Genomic DNA, 25,126 nt, shown 5'->3' on the forward strand with positions numbered 1-25,126 from the left:
CGCACGGTCGCCATGGATGTCGAAATGACCGATGCGAGTCCTGACAGGTCGTCAGAGACCATTGTAAGTCCAATATCGACCAACTGTGCATTCTGACGTACTGACAATCCAAAGACGGCAGACAGGGACTTGGTTAAGACTGTGCGATCTCTCGATCAAACTGGCCCCGGCGCCAATGGCGAAAAGCTCGATCGGCTGTGGAAGCAGCTCACATCCTCCGGTCAGAGCCAGTTCTCCGCTGCCGAGGAGAGCGTTCTGCGATGGCTCCTTAAGACGATGAAGACGAACAACGACGAAGCAGAGATTGTCCGACGATTCCCTTTGACGTGGCGCATCCTCGGCTGCTCGTTCCAGAGAATACCTCTCTTCTCTCTCGCAAAATCCCTCGCCGATCGAAAGTTTATGGCCGTTCTTCAGCAAACGCTGAAGGATGTCGCAAAGCCTAGCACCGAGGCCGACACAACAGACTCGAAGAAGAGGAAAAGAGCCGGCGCTGCAAAGTTCGAATTGCAGAGTCTGAAATCTAGCGATGGCTGTCTGGCGACTGGCGAGGCTATTTTCAGTGCTTTGAAGATACTCCTGGCGCGACTGGATCCGGCGGCGCAATGGTCTGCGCACGACAGGATGGGGGCGGAGCACATCAAGGCGCTTTTCGCGCAACCTGCGGCCGATGCTGTTGAATACCTGTCGCCTCTACTGTCGCTCTGCAACCAATCGCTGGCCGTCGCTGATGGCGAACAGTTCGAGGGCCAGGAGTCCTGGGTCAAAGTCTTCTCTTCTGCATGGGACCTGCATCTTCAGGGAAGCGCCGATGCGCTTGAGGTAGCCACACACTTCTCCCGTGCCTCATTCTCCATTCTGGGTAGACTCAAGCAGGGCGCTGCTGTGGGCGATGCAGTGGCCAAGTTCTGGACGCGCGAGCTGGAGAAGTTCCTGCAGCGCAACCTCATTCTTCCTGCGAGATCAGCATACTTCAACAAAACCGACCTCGAGATTGTCACTCGCGCCTTCAGCATATTGCAAAGTATCGCATCCGTTTCGGTGCCCGTAATTTACAGCTTGGCCTCGGCCGCGCCGCAGGTTGTTGGGGGACTCACCACATCCAAAGCCAATGACGCCTGGATGCAAGAGGTGTTCAGATTGTCTGAGCGTGCAAACAGACAACTATCCAACAGCGAAAAGGCGCGCGTTATGACATCGATCTTGGAAGAAGCGATCGAACACAAGGCCCGTATTGCCTTGGACGACCTGCGTATGGCGTGCAGTAATTATGCCATAACTGGCAGCCCCAGCGAAACCGACTGGACACTCCTTTCTCTCATCGCTAAATGCGACGCGGATGTTTTCCTGCAATCCGAGGAGGGAATGGAGCTCTTTGATCAAGTTTGCGATAGAATTACTGTTGCTGGCGCTGAGGCAAGCGAGGTGTCCATGAACGAGCTGATTGCGTCGCTGATCACTGGCTTCGAAAGCGCCCGTGATTTATCTACCTTCCTGAAGAAGTGGTTCGACCAGCTTTCCAAATTTGAGGATAAGACTCTGCGTTCCGAAGATAGGCCTGTCTGGTTTACTCGAGTCCACCGTAGCCCTACTCTCATCGGCGGCATCGAGAAATCGTTGACTACGAAGCAATTGACGAGCCTCCTGGAATGGGTTGAGAACCAAGAGACTCTTCGACCCGCAGCAGTGCTCATCTTCCTTAACACAATTGCCAGCGCTGTAACCAACGATGATTACGCTGATGCGATTGGCACGCAACTGTCAGATTTGACCCTTAAAGTATGGTCATCTGGCAAGGTTCCTTCAGATATCCGCTCCTTGCGGTGGAGGATCATCGCAAAGACAGTGTCGTGGGTGGACTACGAAGGAGCGACCAAGCTTTGGGACAACGTTCGCGCCGATCTGACGAAGGCACTGCAAAAGGCCAAGTTCGAGGACGAGGATGCTTGCGAGGCTCTGGAGTGTGCGTATCAGTTCTGGTTAGCCATGTACCCCGATGGCCGTGACCAGGCTGATCTCGCTTCGCTCCTCACATCGTTCGTGGAGAGGTTGTTGAAGAAGGTGAAGCTCGATGATGTGAAAGAGCTGCTGGAATCGCGGGATTCTTTGGCTTCAGACACCTCCAATGCGTCCAAGTTCTGCGCCGAGTACCCGCTGGCTGCGTCCAGACTTGTTTCGCTGCTCTCAAAGTCATCTGGTTCCATGCCAGAGTACCTACAAAAGCTTCTTGGCGACAAGAACGACAGCGAATCGCGGCTTGGAAACGTGCTGGATTCTGTCTTCTCAAATGAAAATAACCTGCGCGACCGAAAGCTGACGGCTGGAGTCGTTGACCACACTATCGAAATTATCGCGCAGGTTTCTGGAAAGTCGTCTCCCTGGACTGAGAAGCGAAGCAGGACGGCTATGGTTGAGCTCTCGAGGGTGCCCGATGAAGCGTTGACGAGACAACAGCGGGAGCGCATTATGGAAATCTTGATTCACAAGATCCAAGCCGTCAAAAACATAAGCCCGGAGCATTCAAGTTTGGTTCTTGGGCTGGTCGACAAGATCATGAGGAAACCGACGTTTTACAAGGACATGGCATTCTCAGATCTCCAAAAGATTGCTGCCTCGATCTCGACAGCCTGCACTGAGAACAACTCAAAGGTGGCTGTTGGGTTGTCCCTGCTTCTTGGCAGTCTGTCAACGGCGACTATTCGACAGATGAACGATCATCAAGAGTACCGTGTGCAATATTTCGAGAAAGTTTCCAGTCTACTGGGGGATGTTGCCAGTGCCGAGTCCTTTGCTCAGATGACTCTCCTCAAGGCCCTCCTGTCTGTGGTGTTACCTGATGCTGGCGCGAAGGAAAAGACGGCTGTCATCGACGTCGACAAGACTGCCTCCGCACTTGCTAGCAGGGTACAAGAAGCCCTGGGCGACTTTGCGAAGGCATCTCGCAAACAGAAGGTCGACAAGACTGTAGTCAACCGGTTGTTAATTGCTCTGGACGCTGCCGAAACTTTGCCTGACGCTGCCGTCAAACAAATGAAAGTCAAGATGTCCCAATTGGAAGAGGCAAGCCAGCAGGCCGTCGCAAACGGGCACCTGAGCGGCTGGAAGCTGCGATCCTTCCTCATTAAACGTTTCCCATCGCAACTTGCCGACCCTCGCCCAATCTCGTTCAACGAGCTCTTCAGCAGCGCCGTGGCTACACCCCTCCCCAGTGGACCGGCTCCTGATCCGCTGTCCGACTTCAACCGCCAAGCTATTCTGGAGGATTGTATTGACGCTGTAGTTGCTGGACTTGATTACAGCGAGAAGCTTATTTACATCCAAAGCCTCCTCGAAGGCGTGAAGGAAGACTCTGCTACCAAGGCCGGTGCATCAACAGAAGGCCAGCTCCTGGCTATTCGCCGTGTCATCGCTCAGATGACGGGTAAGTCGCATCCTACCACAGTCGCCAATCTCAGGCTAACACGCAACACAGAAGCACCAACCGGCCTTGAGAAGTCCAAGACATTCGATCTGGCAACCGCACACGGCTCTTTGATCAGATACCTCACCAAGGCCAAGACCGTCCGCGAATTCGTCAGAACAGCCGAAGTCCTCCAGCAGCTGCTCGACATCAAGTCCAACTCAATGACGCAGTGGAACATTGAGACCACCCTCAGCACCACAGCCGTCATCGTCGCCACCGACCCGAACAACCTCCTCGACGCCTCGCCCAGCGTCTACCAGTGGCTTTGCAAACTGATGGAGGTGATTATCAAGAAGCATCGCCTCCGTCTCGAGGGCCACTACCACATCCTCGTCTCAACCCTGGAAGCCCTTCTTGGAGCCCTGTCCCGCCAACAGACCTCCGCAGCTGTCCGCGCGAAGCACGCCGCGCAGTTCACCCGCCTGGTCACCTTGGTCTGCGAGCCTGCCGCCGCCGCCGTGTCGCGCGTGCAGCACCTCAGCGCCCTCGACTCCGCAACCGATGCGGCCAAGAGGTCTGCCGGCCGACACATGTACCTCGTACTCATGGCGTATGTCAAGATGCAGCTTGACGTGGATGTCCCGAGGGATGTCCGCGAGGCGCTTGAGCCGGGTATGAACTCCGTGTTTGATATTACGCCGATTGAGGTGAGGAAGATTTTGAACGATGCCATGGATGCTAGCGGAAGAGCGATTTTGAGGGAGATGTACAGGAGGTATTCCAAGTTTGGGAAGTGGAGCGGTGTGTAAAAAAGGCCAAGAGGGATTGTGGTGGCCGTGTGCAAGATACCCTAGATATAATACAGCATTTCTGCCTTCCAGAGTTTCAAGTCTTGTGATATCTTTTTGTCTGATTGTGCATCTCATCACCGTCTAGGAAACTTGTTGGATCAATGCAAACAGGAGAGGACTTCGGTTGTTCAGGAACAAGCTTCGTTGCGGGCTCCTCGAACTCTCGAGATGCAAGTATTAGGTTGAGAAATGTCCCGAAGTACTCGAGCTCTGGCTGTGAGCCTCGTAGCAACGATGCTCAGTGGCACGCAACAGTATGCAGCATTATAACAGCGATGACCCCTTCATTAGACTCCAAGATGACTAACCTGCAACACCAATCGAATGTGGTGCAACATTTCGTAATTGCTATAGTACCAAAAGGACGCACGACTGGTTGAGGTGCATTGCCGGGAATGGCTGTATAGAGACCAATTCATGAGGCTGTGACTCCTCCTGCTTACTGGCGCGCCATCTGGTTCTCACCTTCGTTGTTCGTATATATGATGAATACCTTCCTGAACAACAGACAGAATCAATTTGCGGTAAAAAATCATCGCAGTCCAGAAAGTAAGCATATATTTCTTCTCTCAAAACCCCTAAGATTGGTGTTCTCAACGAATAGAGGTCGTGCGCAGGCATATTTAAAAGGCTGCTAATACATAACTGAAAGCTGGCCAGTATAGGACTAGCAGAGTAAGATATGGGAAACGGTAACGTACAGTTAATGTACGTATATAAATCGGACTTTGACAGGATCGTAATGGAAACATCCCAACCAAGAATTCGATGTCCTCACTTTGTTCGCTTGCAAGTGTTACTGTGGCCTGGTCATGTGTCAAAAGCGATGGCGGTGTTGGAGATCCGTTGGATAAAAAGCAATCCCCTTGAGACTCTTCAAACTGAGTGTCAGTGGAATGATCAATGAATAGATGCCATTCAAGGCCGAAGTTCAGGGTTGCTGGACGGCGGCGATCATTCAATCCTGGCAGAGCTTTGTTGACGGCTGCAAAGTTTGTATGGCAATTTCCGTCAGGGCTCTCGTCTAGTAAATGTCACCTTCGGGTCCTAAAAGAGGACGAAGTGAAGGCTTAGTATTCGTTTCGAGGGAGACCGGCGACGTTCTCTTGTTAGTGTTGGTGGATTTTGCACCTCACCTACCAGGACTTTCGATTCCATGCAAGGGCTGTCGTGTTGGGTAGCCTAAGGTTACTGGCAATATTTCCTTCGTCTAAAATTCGAGTAGTCGCAACAAACATCCTTCTTATCAACATGTGACTTTTGTATTAAATATTAAGGGTATCAACCATTCCCATCATACATAGCACCCCGCGCTCAAGCCGCCTTGGGCTTGGGGTAGGTGGCAGGATGGCCGTGCTTCTTGCCATAGTTCCTGCATTGCCTCATGATATCAGGCAGCATGAACACCCAGACCCACGAGGTAATCCAAATCATGAAGGTGTCGACCACCCAGTTGTTACGGATAGAGCCTCCAAGACCACTCCACTTCATGAGGCTGCCCAAGAAGGCCACCGTGACGAAGTAGTCTCCTCTCTCCAAACCCTTGATAGACAACCTAGCCACCTCTTCAGGCGACTGTACGGGGTCAAGCTCCTCCAATTGGTGCGTGATCTGGGGCTTGGTCAAGTTCTCCTTCTCCAGACCAGGGCTGGTGATGGTTCCAGGGAACACGACGTGAATCTTGACGTTCTGCGGGTACAGCAGCAGCTCCTGCGAAAGCGTGTCGGCCAGGCCACGAATGGCCCACTTGGACGGAGCATACGGCCCGTATCCCGCAACGGTGAAGAAGGCCACCACACTCGTAGTCATGATCAGATGCTTCGGCTCCTTCTCGACCGGCGCATCGACCGCCAGCCACTCCCTTAGAATAGCATGCGCCATCTCCGCCGTGCCGTAAAAGTTGACATCCATGTTGCGGCGGGTCTGCGCGAAGGGGGTCTCGATCCAGAAGCCCGTGCTGGCCATGCCGGCGATGCACCAAACAATATCAGGGCTGCGGCCGTCGTTCCAGGCCTTGACGTCGGCGAGCAGGGGCGCGGCGTAGTTCTCGAGGGTAATGTCGGCGGTGAAGAAGGTGAAGCGCTGGGTGGAGGGGTTCTTGGCGGCGGCTTTGCACTCGGTGACGAGCTCTTCGAGACGGGCGGCGTTGCGAGCGACGAGGGCGAGGTTCGCGCCCTTTGCGGCGAGTTGGAGGGCGACGCTGCGGCCCATTCCCTCTGACGCGCCAGTCAGGAGGATGGTCTTAGGGGGGATTGCACGTTAGGAGACGACATTTGCGATGCTTGGAGACGCAGACTCACCTTGCCCTCAACGGGCATGTGGTTCTTCCAGTTAAATAGACCCATGGCGGAGGCGAAGAGGACAGCTGCGAGACCTCCCAGAGCTACCCACACAGCTTGTGATACGTTTTCCATACCGATCGAGCGTGATCAGGAGCGAAGAGGACAGCTTGCCGCTAGGCAGGATGCAAGGGGGCGTCAATGCTTATAGCAGATGTCCTCGGCTTATTCGGGGGCACTGTCGTGCGATAGGTAGTCGGGCGCACGCGTCGGTCAGGAGAAAGCCGTTGAGTGGTAGACGGGGTTAAGCTCACCTCATTCGAGGGGTTCACAATGCAGCTCCCGCCGTGGTCCGTGTTAGTGGGGTCCTTGATGCGCTTCAGGCCGTCTTAGTGCGCCTCTCCCCTGGACCAAGGGTACGATGTACTTCTCCAGGTAAGATGGATCCATCTTGGAGAAAATCGATGGCGGTTAGCCGGTAGATGGACTCAAGTTTGGATGCCTCGAGACGTTAAATAGACCTTAACTGCATTGCCGATGTAGGAAGCTTGGCCAAATCTTAGCTAAAGAAATCTAGTAGAAGAAGCCCGCCCAAGTGTTTTCCGATGAACTTTCGTTTAACTCGTGCGTTCTTGGTGGATGTTGCATAGCTTGCCTTAAACTCAACAGAAGACTCTGTATCAATTCCATGGAGGTAAGATAACTCAAACACCTAAAATCTAATCAAGAGTGACCTCCGTCGTCTCAATTGTATTCGCAAATATCTACACTTACAGAGCCATGCGAAGAAGGCATCTTCATCTTCAATGAAGCCGAGTCGCATTGGCTGGGTTAGCCCCACTATTAGCTGGGCCATTCAACCAATGAGCGACGACGCCAATAACTGTCTCCACTAAAAAGTTCTGCGCTCGGTGCAGTGAACCAAGAACATTTTTTGCAATCGGCAGCTGCATCTTGAACTCGCCCCATCTGGTGTCCGTCTCGACGTCTGATTCCCACCAGCAATCCGGCCGCCCGTCACACTCGAACCGATTCTAGACTCTCTAGACACCCAGCCGGTAAACACAAAATGGCCAAGAAGAGAAAGGCCTCTGCGCCCGCGCGCACCGGCCCCAAGGAGCTCGACCCCGCCGACGCTCGCCTTGGTCCCATCACCACCTACGAAGATGTTGCCGATTCCGAGGACGAGTACTTCATGAACCGCGACAAGATCATGTTCGACGAGCAGCCCAAGTCGAAAAGGAGAAAGAGGGACGAAGAGGAGGATAAGTTCTTGGAGCACTCGGACGAGGAGGTCTTGGACTTTGACGACGGCGACGACTCCGAGGAAGAGGAAAGGAAGGCGGAGCTGAAGAAGGCCAAAAAGGCCGCGAAGAAGGGGCAGGCTGTTGCTGAGTCCGATGAAGAGGAAGAGGGTGAAGGAGACGAGGCCGACCCAAGCTGGTGGGGATCCTCGAAGAAGGAGTACTACAATGCCGACCAGATCGAGACGGAGGCCGACGCCCTCGAGGAAGAGGCTGAGGCCAAGCGCCTGCAGCAGAAGAAGCTGGCCAAGATGTCCGAGGAGGACTTCTTGTTCGACGAAGGAGAGTGGCTGGCTTCCAAGCCTGACGAAGCCGAGGACCAGGAGGTTGTCACCGAGGTTCTTAAGGACATCGAGATCACAGACGACATGGGCCCCGAAGAGCGCAGGAAGATGCTCCAAAGCAAATACCCCGAATTTGAGCACTTGGTGAACGAGTTCCAGGACCTGCAACCGCAGCTTGTCACCCTTCAGAAGGAGGCACATGGCAAGTCCAGCCAATCGCTCGAGGCTGTCAAATACTGGATTCTGGGGTGCTACGTCGCCGCTCTCGCAAGCTACTTCGCCATTCTCACATCACCATCCCGCGACGGTTCATCAACACAAAAGACTCTGGATCCTGCGGAGCTCCGTGACCACGAGGTCATGGAAACACTTCTCGAGTGCCGCGAGGCCTGGCAACAAGTAAAGACCGTCAGGCCAGCCGCCCCGGTCGACTCGATGGACGTCTCGGAAGAGGAAGCAGTCATTCCCGAGGAGGACGAAGACGACGCTGCGATTGCCGCCGCAAGAGAGGAAGCTCGCAGGCTCAGAAAGCTCGAGAAGGCCTCCAAGGCCAAGAAGAAGCAAGCACAGGCTGTCGAAGACTCTCTCAAAGACCTCGACGACCTCCTCAAGCCGTCCAAGAAGACCAAGAAGGCGAAGAAGGCTGCCAAGACGACCGCCGACGAGGACGACAACTCGGACTTTGGCGAGGAAGAAATCCTCGACGCCCGCACCGCTGCCGACAAGGCCGCTCGCAAGAAGTCCCTGCGCTTCTACACCTCCCAGATTGTGCAAAAGGCCAACAGGCGCACCGACGCCGGCCGCGACGCCGGTGGAGATCACGATCTGCCCTACCGCGAGCGTCTCCGCGACCGCCAGGCCCGTCTCAATGCCGAGGCCGAGCGCCGTGGACAAAAGGGCTCCAAGTACGGCGCGGACCTCGGAGACGAGGGAAGCGGCGACGAGGACGACGCCAGGACCGCTGCCGCGCTGCGTGGTGATGGTGACGATGAGTACTACGACATGGTCGCGGCCAAGTCCAAGAAGAAGAAGGAGGAGAACAAGGCATACTACGACGCTCTCAAGGCGGCTGGCAAGGCGGACCGCGTTGTCGAGCAGGAGGTCGTTGGGGCGGACGGCAAGCGCAAGATCACGTACGCCATCGAGAAGAACAAGGGTCTCACGCCAAAGCGCAAGAAGGAGAACCGCAACCCGCGTGTGAAAAAGAAGATGCAGTACGCAGAGAAGCAGAAGAAGCTGAGGAGCATGAAGGCCCAATGGAAGGGAGGCGAGCCCAAGGGCGGTTATGGCGGAGAAATGTCCGGTATCACAACGGGCATTGTCAGGGCAAGGAAATTGTAGGCTTTTTGGGTCGGAAAATAGAATTGGAGTTAACACGAAGTTTCCAAGACTTGGGAGGCATAATCACAAGTTTTCATGTGTTAATCGCAGCAAGTGTGTGTTTGATTCATCCGGGGTCGAGTGAGATTGCCGTAAGTGGGATGTGCACAGCCGTGACAGCATACGAAGTACCCCCGAGCTCCAAGACAGCTGGCCCCACCAATTTCCATCTGGCCAGAAGAGCTTCAACTTTCCAACATCAGCAACTCTTCGTGAGACAAACCAACCACGAGGCAAGCGCGACGCCTGCGCAAAGGAGTCTACGGCTCCGGAAGCTAAATCGCATGCGAAGCGAATTGACGAAAGCCACTTTGAAGTCGATAATTGCCAATTACCACGCCCAACATGGCGACTCCAGACCTCTCGACACTCACGTCCTCCGCCCAGATCTTCTCCTCCAACTACACCCTCCCCCAAATCCGCGCGATACACAAATCCCTCCATGTCGAAATAGACGAAAAAGCGAGCCGCCTGCGCACGCAGGTCGGTAGCTCCTACCGCGACCTCCTCGGGACAGCCGACACGATTGTCCAGATGCGGAAGGACAACGACGCCGTGCAGGGCGTGCTGGGCCGCATGGGCGGGCGCTGCGGGCGCGGCGTCGTCGGATCAAAGGTCGCTGGGCTGAGCAATTTCGAAGGGAGCATAAAGGAGCTGTACGGCGGGGACGTGGGCGTCGTTGCGAGGGCAAAACTCCTCGAGGCTTGCGGGCTCGTCGTGGGACGCGTGCTCAAGGGGTCTGGGGCCGGGAGCCTGGAGCTGAGCAGAGGGGACAGGGTCGTATTGGCGAGCAAGGTTCTGGTGCTGAGCCGACTTTTGGTGAAAAGCTTGGGAGAGGAGAAGGCTTTGGAAGGCGACGTCAGTCACGTCGTTGAGGCTACGAAAAAGAGTCTGGTCGTGCTGAGGAAACGGCTCCTGCGGAATATTGATGGCTTGATGGAGAAGACTGGAGAGTCTGCGAAGCAGGAGGACGTCTTGAAAGCGTTGTGTGCGTACAGTCTGGCTACCAGCTCCGGAGCCCGTGATGTGGTCGATCACTTCCTCCGGGTCAGAGGAGCTGCCATGGCCATGTCCTTCGAGGTTGAGGACAATGAGCGCCAGCGAGGCGCAGGCGACGTTCTCAAGAGTTTGAATCTCTACACCAAAGCCCTGCTCGATGTCCAGGCTCTAGTACCTTTCAAGCTGTCAAACGCCTTGTCCGATCTCAAGAAAAGTCCTCTGCTGGCGGACCCATCACTCAAAAGGCTTGAGGGTCTGCGCCTGGACGTCTATGAGCGATGGTGCGGAGAGGAGATTCAGTTCTTCACGCCCTTCATCCGCTACGACGACCTGGATGGCCCACAGGCACGCGATATGCTCTTTAGCTGGGCGAAGAAAGGCAGTGAGGTGCTTGTCGAAGGGCTCAAGAAGACGATGGAGCGGATGATGGAATTCAAGGCCATCACGGAGCTGCGTACTAGCGTGCTGCAGCTATGGATCCGCGAAGGTGGCAAAGCGAGAGGTTTTGATCCTTCCGAGATGCTAGACGAATTACGCGGTGCCATCAACGGGCACATGCTGCACGTCCTCGAGGTCAAGGTCAACAAGCTGCATATCATTGGGTCTGAGGTTGCGGCCACTTTGGACTCATGGCAGGACGGTGTGACGGATCAGACCGTGGACCTCTGGAATGTGCGGAGCTTTGATATCGACTTGATCAACGGAGCGGATCACATCTTGCAAGAATTAGTCGCAAGAATGTATGGCCGCAATGACTCGGTTTCCAAGGCCGTCAATGGCTTCCAATCTTGGCGGCGTATCATCGATGAAGTCGGCGAAGTGGTGGAGCAGCTTCGAAGGCAGCGCTGGGACAACGACATTGATGAAATTGAGGACGAGGAGACGATCGAAGCGCGGCAGCAGCTTCTCAGCAAAGACGACCCGCGGACGCTGCATGAAAAGCTCGAATCCACACTCGCCAAAGCGTTCAAGGAACTCGACGAAAAGCTCACGAGCCTGTGGAAAACAAAGGAGGGTGCGTCGAACAGCGGCAGAGTGGCCATGTACCTCCTCCGCATCCTCCGCGACGTGCGCCAAGGCCTGCCCAAACTCGACGCGGTCAAGGGCTTCGGGTTGACTGTGGTGCCGTCTCTTCACGAGAAGCTGTCAGTCACCGTGGCCGCCAAGCCGATAGAAACCTTCGTCAACCAAGGACTTTCACAAACGACCGTGGTAAGCCGGCCATTATGGGAGGGAAGCCCCGAGCTGCCGACGCAGCCGTCGCCTACGTTATTCCGGTTCTTCAAGGATGTTTCAAAGGAGATGAGTGATGCGGGTATGGATCTCTGGAGTGCGGTGGCCGTTCGTGTAATGAAGCAGCATCTCAGCAAGCAGCTTTGCGAGAAGTGGCTTGAGGCTATCGCGACGAACGACTTGAAGGATGCGAATGTCGAAACCAACGGCGACAAGACTGAGCCTGCGCCCGAAGACCCGGCAAAGGAGCAAGAAAATGAAGACACTCCCGAGGGGACTAAGAACGAGGAGAGTAAGGAAGAGGAATCTTCGGAAGACAAAAAAGATGAAGAAAAGAAAGAGGGAGCTTCCACGGAGGATGCCGAACTTGCGCCGTCGCCAAAAGCAGACGAACTCGCCCAGCAGCGTCGGGATCTCTTCACCCAGTGGCTTTATGACGTCTCATATCTACGCTGTTTCCTCGACGCTTCCAAGATGGGCAAGGAGAGTGAGCTTGAGGCTGTGGAGGAGAAGGTCTACCAGCAGACAGGCCTGGACAGCAGCGAAGCTCGACAGCGCATCAACAAGTCTTCACAAGACTACTACAAGAAGACGAACCTGCTATTCGGCTTGCTCGCATGATGTAAAGATACCCGGTCACATGTACGATGAGATACACACACTAGAGTGAGAGAATGAAATAGAGAAAAAAAAGTCATGATCTAGAATACAGCTTTCCTTTGTTGCGACGTAACATATCTACAGCAAAGCAGAATCTTCTAACTCATCTACAACTTGTGCCTCTTCTCACCACTGGCAATCTTCCTAAACTCCTCCTGCGGGATCCCCTTCATAAACCTCTCAATACCCGCAAACACCTCCTGCGAGTTCTGCCGGTCCATAATCTCCATCTCGGGCCGCCTGATGAGCGCCTTGATCCCCGTCAGGCTGTCCCCGATCAGGTGTGCGCCCAGCCTCTCATCGACCTCCTGCAGCACCAGGTCGCGGAACTTGGCGTCCTCGCCCTTGCCGCAGTCGAAGACCTTGTTGACGTAGCCCGTGTGCAGCAGCTCCTCGGCGGAGATGCGCTTGCTCATGATGAGCGCCTCGTTGGCCTTGGGCAGGCCAAGCCGCGTGACGAGCGCGCGCGAGGCGCCGCCCTCGGCGACGAGGCCGAGCGACGAGAAGGGCGTCAGCAGGAAGGTGGACGGCGTGGCGTAGATGAAGTCGGCGAAGGAGACGAGCGCGGCGGAGAGCCCGATGACGGGCCCGTTGAGGCCGACGACGAGGATCTTGGGGTGCGTGTAGAAGGCCTGCGTGATGTTCAGGTTGAAGGCGACGAAGCCCTGGAGCCAGTGCTTGTGGGCGGCGGCGCCGGAAGGGGATTCGCGGGCGATGGAGACGTCGGCGCCGCTTTTTGATGTTAGTTTACATTTCTTGCTTATTTGGAGCTTTTTGATGTAAATCGAGTGATTGGGATAAGATGAATTGAATTGAATTGAAAACGGAGAACAAAACTCACGCTGAAAAGTAACGTCCCTTGGCCGTCAGGACGGTGATGAAGACCTCGTCATGTGTGGCGATCTCGCGCAGCTTCTGGGCGAGGTCGTAGTACTGTGGCTGCGACATCGCATTGAGCTTGCGGTCGTTGTCGATTGTGAGCAGCGCGACGCGGCCGCGGTACTCGAGCGAGACGACGGGATCCTCGGGACTAGCCATTGTGTGTTCTGATCTGCCGGTGTCTATGTGGTCTTTCTTCTACAATCTGTTGTCTTCGAATTCGGTTCTTCTTTACTTCACTTCTGATCGTAATATTGGAATGAAATAAATGGGAGCTACAGGAATACCCGAAAGCTCACCGCATGAAATAGATAGGCTACAAACATAGATACAGCGGCTCACCCGCAGGTGGTTGGTTAGTTTTATGAGAGACACAGGAGCTGTGCCAGGGGAGAGTTACCCCGGACCCCACACACACACTGGACCACGACTGCACCGAGATGCCTCGGCAGGACGGGGGTGCCACTGCGGGGTGTTAGCGTCAGTACTGGCAGCGCACATCGGGAAACGTTTCTCCCAATTGCTGCTGGCTCGGTACTAATGATTCATATTTCACGGGCCAACGACGTGATTGCTGCCCCGGGCCATCTGATTCATATACGACTGATTCATGAAACGAAACTTTTGGTCATCAATTGGCGTGTGCACTTGGGTTGTGCACTTTCTATAGGTAAGCCATGGTAGCCATGTAGATAGAGTATGCAAGTTGTCGGTAGTCCGGCAGATCTTCTGGTCCTCGCTGTCGTCCGGCTCCGGTGCCTTTGTCGCCGGCCCTTGTCACTTTCCTTCCCCGTCGTCTCTCGGCCCCGTCGCTTCTCGTCCCCGTCCTTCCTGACTACTTTTGGTGCCGGTGCCGGTGCCACAGCCGCCGGCCTCGTCACTTTTCATCCCTATGGTTTGCTCCCGTCGTCTGTTTCCGTCGTCCGTCTTCGTAGGTTCTGCTTCTCCCGGCTACTGTCGTCCGTCCCCGCTATTTCTGCCGCTGCCGCCGCCGCCGCCGCCGTCGCCTTCGTGAGTTGTTCTCGCCACTGCTTAGGCCTGGCGCAAAGGAATTGTCTCCCTGCGCGCCCTCTGAACCTCTTTTTCATCGCCCGCGACGCCCTCCTAGCGGCGCTTGGATGCGAGAGATCTGAGCTTGGGGAATTGTAGTGGCAGGGCCAATTTAGCAATGTGGTGTTGCTGCTTGCTGCCCTTTTCCTTGCTGGCAACAGGCTTTACGCGGGCACCAATCTCGTAGAAGTAGGTATTCATATCCTTCTGATCGAGACGCATATCCTCCCGCAGCTTAGAAGTATCGACCTCGAAGTTATCGATGATACAAGCCAAAGCGCAGCAGTGCGCGATAAGCAAATCGCTGTGGAACTTGCGGATCTCGCCGCCGTCTGAGAACTTGCGACGAATCTGCTCGATAACAGCCTGGGGCGCCGGGGCGAGCTTCTCCTTGAGCTTTTCGCGAGGAGGGACACGCTTCGTGCCGCGTTGCTTTCCTGGTTGTGCCATCGTATAGAACAGGAACAAGAAGTAGAAGTAGCGCAGAAGGCGGATCTTGGTAACGTTTCCAGTGTCGACAATCTTCTTGACGCGCGCAGCCACGTGCCTAGAGTAGACCTGCACGTCCTCGCCCTTCTTGGTGGGCTCGATCCAGTCCTTGACGGGGACAGCGGCGAGGACCTCGCGCCCGATGAACTCGTCGGGATCGTACACGTCCTGGATGGCGTCGGCCTCGAGGTTGGGACGGGGGACGGGCTTGGCCTGGTCGACGATGTCTTGGAGCTCTTCCTTGGACGCCATAGTCGCGGTGATCTCGCCGATCTGCTTGAGCGTTGCCTTGTCCGCGGCGGTAGACTTGCGGGGCGAAGCGCCAGCCTTGCCCTTGTTGGGATCGATGGCGTTGAGTGTGACAGACTCGATGGCCTTCTTGGCTTTCCTCGTACCGAAGGTCTGACCAAGATCGGTCTTGAGCGCGTAGAAGCTCTGATTGTAGTCAGTAACAGTATACACAGTATGCACAGCATACGTGGACGATAGAGACGAACCTGGTAGTCTGCTGGCGCAGTCATCGCCTCATCCGAGGCCTGCTTGGCTCTAGCTGTACCCCGAACCACCATCTTCTTGGCTTCCACCACTTCCAGCTTGCCCGTCTTCGGGTCAAACACTCCAATGTAGTGCTTCAACGACTTTTCGGAGTCGCCGTTGCCGTCTTCTCTGGCCGTGTAGTCCATCGTCTGGTGAGTATTCGAGTGCAGAACGAGGTCCTGCGCCACTGCGGGGGTCTTCTGTTTGCGCCTGCCTGACAATTGAATGTCTGACTTGACGTATGGGGTAAAAGGAGTGTTCTTTGATATCCTAATGCCGGGGGAAGAGGCTGCAAACTGTCAGCGAATGGTGAATAATCGCAGGGAGACGATCGTACGTACCAACGACAGGTGGGCAGAGCTTGGCCTGTGAAATCGAAGAGATGGTAAATTTTGACGGCATGTCGGTAGCCTGCTTCTTCTTCGACTTGGCGGCGGCGTCGCCGTCTCTCTTTCTCTTTCTTCCGTTGGCGTCCGCCATCGTCTCTGCTGTCTCTGGGTACTGGCGGGTGCGGACCGGTGGTAGTTGGACGTCTAGTAGTTGGCTTGCGAGTCTGCTGGAAATTTTCTGGACGCCTCAAAAAAAAAAAAAAGTCCCTTGTCGGCAAACCGGCGTTTATCCGTGCGACCACCTTGACAGGCAGGCGGTGTGGAACAAGCTGGACGCTACCGGCGCATGCACCGACCCCACTTGGAGCTGCGCGAACGTCACAGCTCTGCGCACTCAATTGACGAAAAATGCAGCTCACGCGAGAAGAAATTGAAGCCGAATATTGCTGTTGCGCATCATCTTCATCAATGGCATCGGGCTACATGAATTGATACAGTTATTGTGTACTAGATGCGGCGCTCAATGAGTCGCGCGCATGGTATAGAGTCTGCCATGGCGGCTCGCAATCGCAAAGCTGGAGCTGAAGGTCTGTGAACTGGCGCCAACTGGTGAAATGATTCTCATCACCATGTCTGATTTCAAAGAGCCCACGAAGAGCTCGAACAGTATCACGGAGGGAGGCAGGACACATGGCAGGCAGGAAGCATATTGTGGTTTCACTGATGATTTGATTGCGTTCGAAGTCATTGTGACGTCGTAGTTTCAGCTGTCCTAAACACTGCATCCTCATCGTAAAGTCATCCCGACCGCAGTTGGCAGGTCCATTCTTCATCAAATCCTCATCAAGGCCGCCGGAACTGCGTGCCTGATCATCGTCATGACCCCAAGTCCCATAGTTCCAATTCGCAGTGTGAATATAGACGTCCCGGTAAACGAGACAGACTGAGTCGCTGGTGACAGAAGCTGGCGAGTGCAATTCCGTTATGCGTATCGCGTGATGGTGTTTGGTGTCGTCATCTCAGAAGATGGTCATGGTCGAGGGGAGGGTGCGAGTTGTTTATTTGCTGAAAGAGTTGTCAGCCAGGCAGTTTCGCGCCCGCGATGTGTTGTGCAACTTACGAGCGAGCCCTCATCTTTCTTCTCTTGCGCTTGAGACGGCGAACGCGCTTCTTTCTCCACTTGGCTCTCATCGTGACCACGAAGCTGGTGACCGGTTAGTCGATGTCGCCAGCGAAATGCGACCGGGCCAATCGGGCAGCCGACAGGAGCGCAGGCAGCTTCGCGAGCTCTGCGCCGCCGTCGTGCCGATGACCGTGGGGTGGGGGGCGCTGTACTTACTTGTCCTTTGAGATGAGAGGTGTTGGTGATGATGTTCGTCTGGAGGACCAGGCCTGTCGGGGAAGTTTTAGTGGTCGAGCTCTGTAGGGCAGGCAACCCTTCCGCGTCACGTGTGCCGATTTACGCGGGGGCTTCTGGAAGGTTGGTGTGACCTCACCCAGCTCCACTTCCAATTCGTGCCCCTCCACGTCAGGGCCTGCCCGCTGCGTGGAGCTTGGACCAATGTCGAACCTGCCGGTACACCAGGGCAGTCAGGTACCTTCCACGGAAGCCACTACCTTCCGGGTGGGCAACCGGCGACGGTGTGGGTGGTGCCTTCCGGGCCTGGTGGATACCTGCCGACACAAGCCGATGGGGGCCAGGCAGGACAACATCAACTTCACCAATTGCATGTTGCGACGGACGGCACGCCTCAATGGCAACCCTTGTGTATTGAATGCAGGATTTCGAATGTCACCTATAGAGTTAACGTCGCCGGGCGCAAATGGCAATCGACAGCAGTTCCCTGCTGCTTTGACAGACTACTCAGCGAGGACGGGCATATATGACATATCACTCCCGTTCATTCAAAGGAAAATTGCTTGCAGCTTTCTGAAGTGCCATGTGGCAGGCAGTCTTGTTTAATTATATAGCAAATTATATAGCAAATGAGGCATCCATACTATAGTAGCAAAATCAGGACAATCGCTCGTCTAAGCCTGTCTGCATTCGGTCCATATCTTGAGAGCTGGGGCAATGCCTTGATATCTGCCAACTCGAATGGCTGCATAACTATGCTCGTATATGTCCTCATACCTCACCCAGCGTAAGCAGAGCATCCTTCCTTGTACTGGGTGGAAACTCTAACGGTAGCAGCTCTGGATATCCCTGCTCTTCTGACCTGAGTAACGGTTCAAACAGACCTTTGACTTCCACTGCCAACTTGCCATCTCGGGCTTCTAACTTCTCCAGGTCCGCTACAGCAACCTTTCTCTCCTCCGCGGTGAGCGGTCTTTCCCTTTCCCTCCTTAACGCTTCCGCAACCTTGCCACTAAGCTTACCTGTCTCATTGTTGTCATCAGAGCAAACAACCAGGTTTCCACGTCTCACAACGAGCACCCTGTCAATGTAGTCCACCTCATCAATCCACTCCGCAACACTCATCAGTCCAGCATATGAATCATCATGAATCTTGACCGGCGTGAGCCTGATGGGCAGATTGCCGCTCCCGGCCTCCGGCAGTCTCTCATAGAACCGGTGCAGGATCCCCAACCGACTCAGCGCCGCGGGGACAGCCATCACGACGACCTCGACGCGGTACCCCGCCTCCCCAAACATCCTCGCCAGGTCGCGAAAGTCGTCTGGGTGCCGACACGCGCTCTCCAGGAGCACGTCCAGCTTGCGGGAGATGGCCTCCGCCGCGGCCATGGCGAGCCATTTGCGCGCGTCTGGGCCGGTGGCCGGCGATGCGTGCGCGGGGTTCGGAGAGGAGATGAGAGTCAGGTAGGAAGGGTGGTGGGCCTTGTAGACGTCTGCGATGAAGTGCGCCGGGGGGTTGATGCGGTTCATGGCGGAGAGGACGGCCGGGGCGGTGCGGGTTTTGCCAGCGCCGGTTTGGCCGACGATGAGCACCGCCAAGGGCCGGGCTCGGGTGGGGTGCGGGGTTAGTGTGGCGGGCAGGTCGGCGGGGAGGATCTGTGTCTGGAAGATTTCTCTGGAGACGGGCTCGGGGAGGATGTGGTGGGATAGATCTGGCGGAGGCGGCATCTTGGCGGTAGGGGGCCGTTGATGATGTGACCTTTGATGTTGTGTCACTGGCTTGTGTAACCAGGGATGGATGACTGCGGGGTGTCCTCGGGGTTGAGATTGCTGATTGATGGGGTGGCTGTTGGTCTGATAATGTACCCAATTTGCGGGACCTATTTAGGTATGTTAACAGAAGTTCTAGAACAGCCTTCGATGGATGTGACTGAGTCTAGGTTCTAAAATTGGAAGGTGGTTGAGATGACAGCCCAGACGGTGCGGCGGGCTGAGAGCTCCCCCACGCGATCTCGGCCCCACTGATGAAGTCATCGACGAACTGGCGGCGACATAGCTCCGCTCCGTCGGCAACTCAACTTTAACGTCACCTCAAGACGCTAAGATATTCTATCGTTCGCACCAACGCCCTCTTTTTTCGATGAAATTCACAAGTGGAAGTGTGTTGGACAAAAAATCCCACGTGTTTGTTCACCCAGTCTCTGACCCGAGAGTCTGGTAGACCCTGGACCGGGGCCGAGATCGGCAGCTCCGCCAGGCCCCTGCAGGTCGGGCGATTGGTCTTGCTGGCTAATCTCTACCTAGTGATAAGGGTCTTTTTTCTCAGTCTTGATGGAACTACTTGATGTTCTTTTTGTGCTTATTAGCATTTTTATTATTTTATAGATGCATGTTCAATGTACCTTCGATAAAAAGGTAGATCGGCGGATTGAATTTCAGTCGTGTAAGTTCGGCCTTGGCATTCTGATCCTGAACTTTAACGACGCTGGAATCGTGAAAACACAGTGAAGTCTTCCTTTTTTTTTTTTTTTTTGATTACATGCTTTGATCATTCCTTCTTTAAGTTCTTCTAACGTTATCCAAAGACGGCAAGTGAATACATCGTTTGGCGTTCAACATGAGGAAGTCGATGCCACAACCGATCAGCTTCGCTGACCTCCGACGCTCAATTCCGACGACTTCCCCTCCTCTCACTAATGTGGATCAATACAATCATATCTCCGTCGCTCAACTCCATGATCATTTCCACGAAAGCCAATTGCGCAATCGCTGATTCGGATTGGACCATGCCCATGCTGGGGCCGTGGAACAGCGGCGAGGGACATGGTTTCCGTTGATCGCGTGCAGCCAAGAGCTGGCCTGGGTATATCTTCGACATCACCCAGCGCGGGTCATTAATTTGGAATTCTCTCAAGCATCTCGCTTTGGCATTCTGGTTTCCATTGATTGGTCTGCCGTCACCATGGAGGAAGAGAAGAAGACCGACGCGTCCAACCACAGCCCATCCGAGGGCGAGTCGTGGACTCATGATGAAGAAAAGGCCGTGGTCAGAAAGTCAGTCTTTAGCACTTGTTTCCCAGCGAGGCCAAACCACTGACAGCAGCTCAACCAAAGACTCGACTGGTATCTCATGCCTCTCCTCGTCGTCGGCTTCTACGTCCTCCAGCTCGACCGAACCAACATCAGCAACGCCCTCACCGACACCCTGACGCAAGACCTCGGCATCACCAACAACCAAGTCAACATTGGTAATCAGCTGATGTTGGCCGGTATCGTGATTGCAGAAATCCCCTCCAACCTGGTTCTGCAGAGAGTCGGCGCTCCGGTCTGGCTCACACTGCAGGTCGCCATCTGGGGCACGATCGCTCTAATGCAAGCTTGGTGCACCAACGTCCACTCATTCTACGCAACGAGAATGCTCTTGGGGCTGTTTGAGGGAGGATTCATCCCCGGAGTTCAGTACATGCTGGCTTTGTTCTACAAGAGAGACGAGCTGGCACTGAGAACATCAATATTTTACTTCGGTAATTATTCAGCCGCCGCGACTGGTTCATTGATCGCCGCAGGAATCCTGCAAATGGGCGGCAAGGGAGGGCTCGCCGGATGGCAGTGGCTCTTTGTCAGTAAGTTGAACCCCTTAAAGCCATCCTCGTTATCACATCCAGATCTGACAACGGCGCCAGTCGAGGGCACATTCACCCTCCTCATCTTCTTCGGCTACGTCCTCCTCCTCCCCCGCAGCCCAAAGCACACGCGCCCGATCCATGGCCGCTTCGACCTTTTCACCGACCGCGAGCGCACCATCCTTAGCACCCGCATCATTCTCGGCGACGAATCCAAGGGCGCGGACAAGGCCGAAATCACCCTGAAGAGTCTCCGCGAAGCCTTCGTCGACCTGCGCCTCTGGCTGCACATGTTCCTCAACATCCTCAGTCTCACCCCCAAGGGCGGCCTCGCCATCTACGGACCCACGATCATCAAGAGCCTCGGCTTCTCCAAGACGAACGCCAACCTGCTCAACGCCGTCGGCAACGTGCTCGTCATCATTCTGTCCTACACGCTGTCCGTCGCGTCAGACAAGACACGGCTGCGCGGGCCTTGGTGCATCGTGGCTTTTGTCTGGTCCATTGCCTTCTCCGGCGCGCTGTGCGGGCTGCCTGTCGGGGCGAACAGGTGGGTACAGTATGCGCTCTTCACGCTGCTCACTGGGGGCAACGCCCTTTCGCAGGCGATCAACGATGCCTGGCTGAACATCAACTCGACCAAGCCCAGCAATCGCAGCGTTGGACTGGCGATGGCGGTGATGGGGAGCAATCTCGGAGGCCTCGCCGGGCAGCAGCTTTTCCAAGAGTCCGACGCTCCGAGGTATCCCAAGGCTTTTCTCGCGATTCTTTTGCTGTACGGAGCTTCGATCCCCAACACTTTGGCTTTGATGTACACATACTGGAGGGCCAACCGCAAGACCCAGACCAGCTCAGATGAGAACAATGGCGTTGTGGACGAGAAGCGCTTTGATCTATGACCATCTTTGTACAAACTGCTTTCATAGGTATAAAACCGGGGCACACCTGAGAGACAATGACCCGAAATCTTTCTGATGTTTTACGGAATACCCATAACCGAGTCTTTGTCGAATCCGTCGAAACCCCCTGAATTAATGGTTTAACATAAAGAACACAACAGCGTTGATCAAGCCAACCGCTAAGAATGTTCATAGTTCATTATTGTTGAGTATTGAGTGTCAAGAGAATTGTCTCCATTGTCAACACAAGCTGCCGCGAGATTCATGTCATATAGATAGCCACGAGTCCGTGGTTGCGACAATTTTACCAACAACTCAAACCAACCAGAAACCGATCACTAAGAACACAAAAAAGACCGTACAACTAATCATGTGCCTCAACATCAAGTACTTCTGCGCCTCCTGCCGCCAGCCAATCTCAAACCAATCCGCCGACGCCGGCGAAGCATGCCAGTTCTCCCTGACCCAAGACACCAGGTCCGCCAACTACGAAGCCAACCATGCGGGCCTCATCTTCCGCGAATCCCTCCCCCTCCCCCACGACCGAGCCCTGGCCATCGGCCACACCTGCGCAACGCCCGGCTGCGCCTACAACCCGAACACGCGCTTCACAACCGGCAACGACCCCGAATACGGTCCTATCGCCCGCTGCCCCGGCTGCGACAACATCATCTCCGTCACCACGCACAACCTCTCCAACGCCATCATGGGCGGCCTGCAGCGCTTCATCGCGCACCGCGCCGACGCCCGCGTGCCCGTCCTCGCCCCCTCGCTGTGGGCGGGCTACCACTGCGGCAGCGGCACCAACGGCTGCCTCTGGACCGCGGAACAAGTTTTGATCCAGGACAACCGTCTGAATGCGATCCGGCAGTTCATCAACAACAACCCCCAGGGCGCCGCAGCACCCGACCAGGTGCTCGGTCCTATGAGTTTCCTGCCGGGGGCTAGGCCGCAGAAGATGTGGGGCAGAGGCGAAGTTGCTACCGTCAAAGAGATGCTTGCTGCCGGAAAGGATTATGAGGAGATAGGAGCTAGATTGGGTAGGAGCGATAAGTCAGTTCAAGCCAAAGTAATCCGGATGGCCAAGAAAGAAAACTTGGGCGGGAAGAAGTGGGCAAAGCAGTTGCAGCAGCGAGCTAAGGATGAGGAAACGGAAGTGGAAGGGGATGATGATGATGATGCCGATGCTGATTATGAAGATGAAGATGAATGAAGGCGACGATTCGGCGTTTTGGGACAGGGACCGGAGCAACATACACTTAGAAACGGGCATCTATAGAACGACGCTTTCAAAAGTAAATATCATAGTGGATTGTGACGAGTATTCTGACTGCGTGCAATGTGACTAATTATTTACCCTGCTTGTGGCATCTTCAACCAGATGAAGAGGAAAGACATCTTTCTATATGCAACGAGGAAAAGGGGGGCGACATGTTCAAGATCCAACCTTGAAGTCCGCAGTACAGAAGTGATCATCCTTGGTAGCATACCCAGCCGTCCAGTCGCCGATGCCGTTGGAGACCTGCGCGTAGCCCATCTTGCTCGGCCCGCAGTGTCCCTTGACATAAGACCAAGTCCCTTTGATGTCTGCCTTGCCCTTGTATCCTTGGCTGTAAGGGCAGATGAAGGAGACGACGTTGCCGCGAACGCACTGCGATCTGAGTTAGTCTATTGCCATTCCCCGTCATGAGACCACCAAGAGACGGACACCAAGGGAAAATTATTGGGGGTACGGAAACTGGGAAACTTACGTATGACCAGGCATTCTTCTCCAAGTACACGTTATCCCCACTGAAGCCATTGATCAGGCAGGTGTTCGCATCGTCCGCTTCGCCAGTGCTGACGGACCCGGGACCGCAGTCCTCTCTGCGCTTCTCAAGAGGCGACCGCTCTCTGACAGAGGTCGTGACAACCTCATCCCAAGGCTTGAAAGTGGTCTTCGTGTTGCCGGCATCGTCGGTGGAAACCTGATAGAAACCATCGGCGACTTCGCGGGCGTCTATGGCGCTCGGCAGGGCTGCCGCGGAGACTGCGGAGACACCGGCCAAGAGAGTGGTGAGGAGGTTGAAGGTCTTCATGACGTAAAGTGGTAATGGAATGAAGTGGAAGAAGATTCTTAGGCTTCGGGTTCTGAAATGTTTGATGTTCTGTGAAATTGACGAGACGGGAAAAGAGAAGAAGAAGTCGACACTTTTATAACATTTTACAAGGTCGTGAGTCTTCAGTTTTGCTGATGATTCATGATCGCATACATTTCAGCCGAGGTTGTTGTGAGAAATGGACCATCTCGCCCATCGTCGATCATCGCGAGGCAGTGCACTGCCTCATGGTTGATCTTGCCAAGCCGCGGTCACAATTGCATCCTGAAGGATTCAATGATCTACCGGCCCGCTTATTGACAGAGGGCTGAGGTGATGTTGTAACTAAATCCTGGCGGCTTTTACTCACGTCTTGGCATACTCAAGGTATAAGCTTCGGGGCCATGTTTTGAGGGCCTTGTCTCACTGCCAAGGATCGTGAGATTCCGAGACCAGTGCCAAACTCACGCATATCATCTTTGGTCGACCTCAAATCGTATATCATAGTTCACGGTAGAAACTAGTGCTTATGCTCGATGCTTCGCAAATGACGCCGGGGACATATCGTCCAACCTGTGTTGCAACAAACCACCACAGCAGTAGTATCACATGACACTAATTGTGTGACCATATTGAATTCTTCCAACTATTATTTTAAGCGTGTATTCATCTTCAATCGGAACATTCTTACCTGCATCGCTCCCGAGTTTCGATGTAACATGGTCGCTCAACCAAGCCGATGATCTGCAAGGCAGCAACAGATCAAGCTTTGAGACCCCAACAAGCGATCTGCGGTTGTCTGACTGCGACCCCCTGTGCACGCAGGCAGCAACTTTCAAGCAAATTCTCCACGGTAAATCAAAAAGCCTACACATCATGACCTTGAGAAAGTTGGGGAAGATTACCGAATTGATCCTGGTCTTGAAGCAAGGGGCCTAGTTGAAGCTGCTCTATGTCTTCGCCCCCAATGCAACACCTCATTAGCTGAGCTTCTGAGCTACTCTGTAGAGCATTCAGCTTTGTTTGGATCTGGCCAAGTTGATCATCATTGTTGCTGTAAATAGACCCGCGTTACTGCCGTCGCAATTCGATGCCTGGGAGGATTTTGGTAAGAAGATGACAGTACTTGGTGCTTGTACGGCATGGTATCCTCACACTCAGGCTGGCATCGCGATGATAGCGCAATAGCTGCATCCCCTAGTAAAGGCATGCATTCTAGATCAACGTGAAATATCGTGTGATATTCTTGGGGGTAAAAATAACGTGTTCCGAACAGTATGATTCAGAGAGTGTTTTGGCTTAACTTAGAGGGATATCAAGCCCTCCTCAAGTTGAAGCTATCACATCCTCTTCTGCGGTGTTGTTTGGCACTCATGTTATCGGCTTCTTTGTAAACTTGGGTTCTTAGTTTCGATCCAGGGGCCGGAAGCCCAAATGAGAATACCGAGCATGTCAAAGCCGATCATGTCAACGACCAGCTTTGAACAATGGA

General features: G+C 54.5%; 10 protein-coding genes across 10 annotated transcripts; 5 read left to right on the forward strand and 5 right to left on the reverse strand.

Annotated features, from left to right (window-relative positions):
* Window positions 1-12: 12 nt before the first annotated feature.
* COL26b_002146 (uncharacterized protein) lies at window positions 13-4,212 on the forward strand (the record flags this gene model as incomplete). Its single annotated transcript, XM_053175075.1, has 3 exons — window positions 13-63; window positions 115-3,421; window positions 3,473-4,212. The coding sequence occupies 3 exons, from the start codon at window positions 13-15 to the stop codon at window positions 4,210-4,212; spliced, it is 4,098 nt and encodes a 1,365-aa protein (XP_053041019.1).
* Window positions 4,213-5,568: 1,356 nt separating this feature from the next.
* Window positions 5,569-6,599, reverse strand: COL26b_002147 (uncharacterized protein; the record flags this gene model as incomplete). The annotated part of the gene is made up of 2 exons (XM_053175076.1): window positions 5,569-6,495; window positions 6,555-6,599. The coding sequence occupies 2 exons, from the start codon at window positions 6,597-6,599 to the stop codon at window positions 5,569-5,571; spliced, it is 972 nt and encodes a 323-aa protein (XP_053041020.1).
* A 1,003-nt stretch (window positions 6,600-7,602) lies between these two features.
* Window positions 7,603-9,462, forward strand: COL26b_002148 (uncharacterized protein; the record flags this gene model as incomplete). The annotated part of the gene is made up of 1 exon (XM_053175077.1): window positions 7,603-9,462. One exon carries the CDS (start codon window positions 7,603-7,605, stop codon window positions 9,460-9,462), a length of 1,860 nt encoding a protein of 619 aa, XP_053041021.1.
* A 384-nt stretch (window positions 9,463-9,846) lies between these two features.
* On the forward strand, window positions 9,847-12,354 carry COL26b_002149 (uncharacterized protein; the record flags this gene model as incomplete). The annotated part of the gene is made up of 1 exon (XM_053175078.1): window positions 9,847-12,354. The coding sequence occupies one exon, from the start codon at window positions 9,847-9,849 to the stop codon at window positions 12,352-12,354; it is 2,508 nt and encodes an 835-aa protein (XP_053041022.1).
* Window positions 12,355-12,500: 146 nt separating this feature from the next.
* On the reverse strand, window positions 12,501-13,431 carry COL26b_002150 (uncharacterized protein; the record flags this gene model as incomplete). The annotated part of the gene is made up of 2 exons (XM_053175079.1): window positions 12,501-13,125; window positions 13,235-13,431. 2 exons carry the CDS (start codon window positions 13,429-13,431, stop codon window positions 12,501-12,503), a joined length of 822 nt encoding a protein of 273 aa, XP_053041023.1.
* Window positions 13,432-14,376: 945 nt separating this feature from the next.
* Window positions 14,377-15,828, reverse strand: COL26b_002151 (uncharacterized protein; the record flags this gene model as incomplete). The annotated part of the gene is made up of 3 exons (XM_053175080.1): window positions 14,377-15,246; window positions 15,309-15,637; window positions 15,690-15,828. 3 exons carry the CDS (start codon window positions 15,826-15,828, stop codon window positions 14,377-14,379), a joined length of 1,338 nt encoding a protein of 445 aa, XP_053041024.1.
* Window positions 15,829-17,805: 1,977 nt separating this feature from the next.
* On the reverse strand, window positions 17,806-18,762 carry COL26b_002152 (uncharacterized protein; the record flags this gene model as incomplete). Its single annotated transcript, XM_053175081.1, has 1 exon — window positions 17,806-18,762. One exon carries the CDS (start codon window positions 18,760-18,762, stop codon window positions 17,806-17,808), a length of 957 nt encoding a protein of 318 aa, XP_053041025.1.
* Window positions 18,763-19,996: 1,234 nt separating this feature from the next.
* COL26b_002153 (uncharacterized protein) lies at window positions 19,997-21,556 on the forward strand (the record flags this gene model as incomplete). Its single annotated transcript, XM_053175082.1, has 3 exons — window positions 19,997-20,088; window positions 20,149-20,657; window positions 20,700-21,556. 3 exons carry the CDS (start codon window positions 19,997-19,999, stop codon window positions 21,554-21,556), a joined length of 1,458 nt encoding a protein of 485 aa, XP_053041026.1.
* Window positions 21,557-21,926: 370 nt separating this feature from the next.
* COL26b_002154 (uncharacterized protein) lies at window positions 21,927-22,769 on the forward strand (the record flags this gene model as incomplete). The annotated part of the gene is made up of 1 exon (XM_053175083.1): window positions 21,927-22,769. The coding sequence occupies one exon, from the start codon at window positions 21,927-21,929 to the stop codon at window positions 22,767-22,769; it is 843 nt and encodes a 280-aa protein (XP_053041027.1).
* Window positions 22,770-22,991: 222 nt separating this feature from the next.
* On the reverse strand, window positions 22,992-23,634 carry COL26b_002155 (uncharacterized protein; the record flags this gene model as incomplete). Its single annotated transcript, XM_053175084.1, has 2 exons — window positions 22,992-23,207; window positions 23,308-23,634. 2 exons carry the CDS (start codon window positions 23,632-23,634, stop codon window positions 22,992-22,994), a joined length of 543 nt encoding a protein of 180 aa, XP_053041028.1.
* Between the last annotated feature and the right edge of the window lie 1,492 nt (window positions 23,635-25,126).

The sequence above is a fragment of the Colletotrichum chrysophilum genome (assembly GCF_026319265.1).
Source record: "Colletotrichum chrysophilum strain AFK26 chromosome Unknown scaffold_10, whole genome shotgun sequence".
NCBI lineage: Eukaryota > Fungi > Ascomycota > Sordariomycetes > Glomerellales > Glomerellaceae > Colletotrichum > Colletotrichum chrysophilum.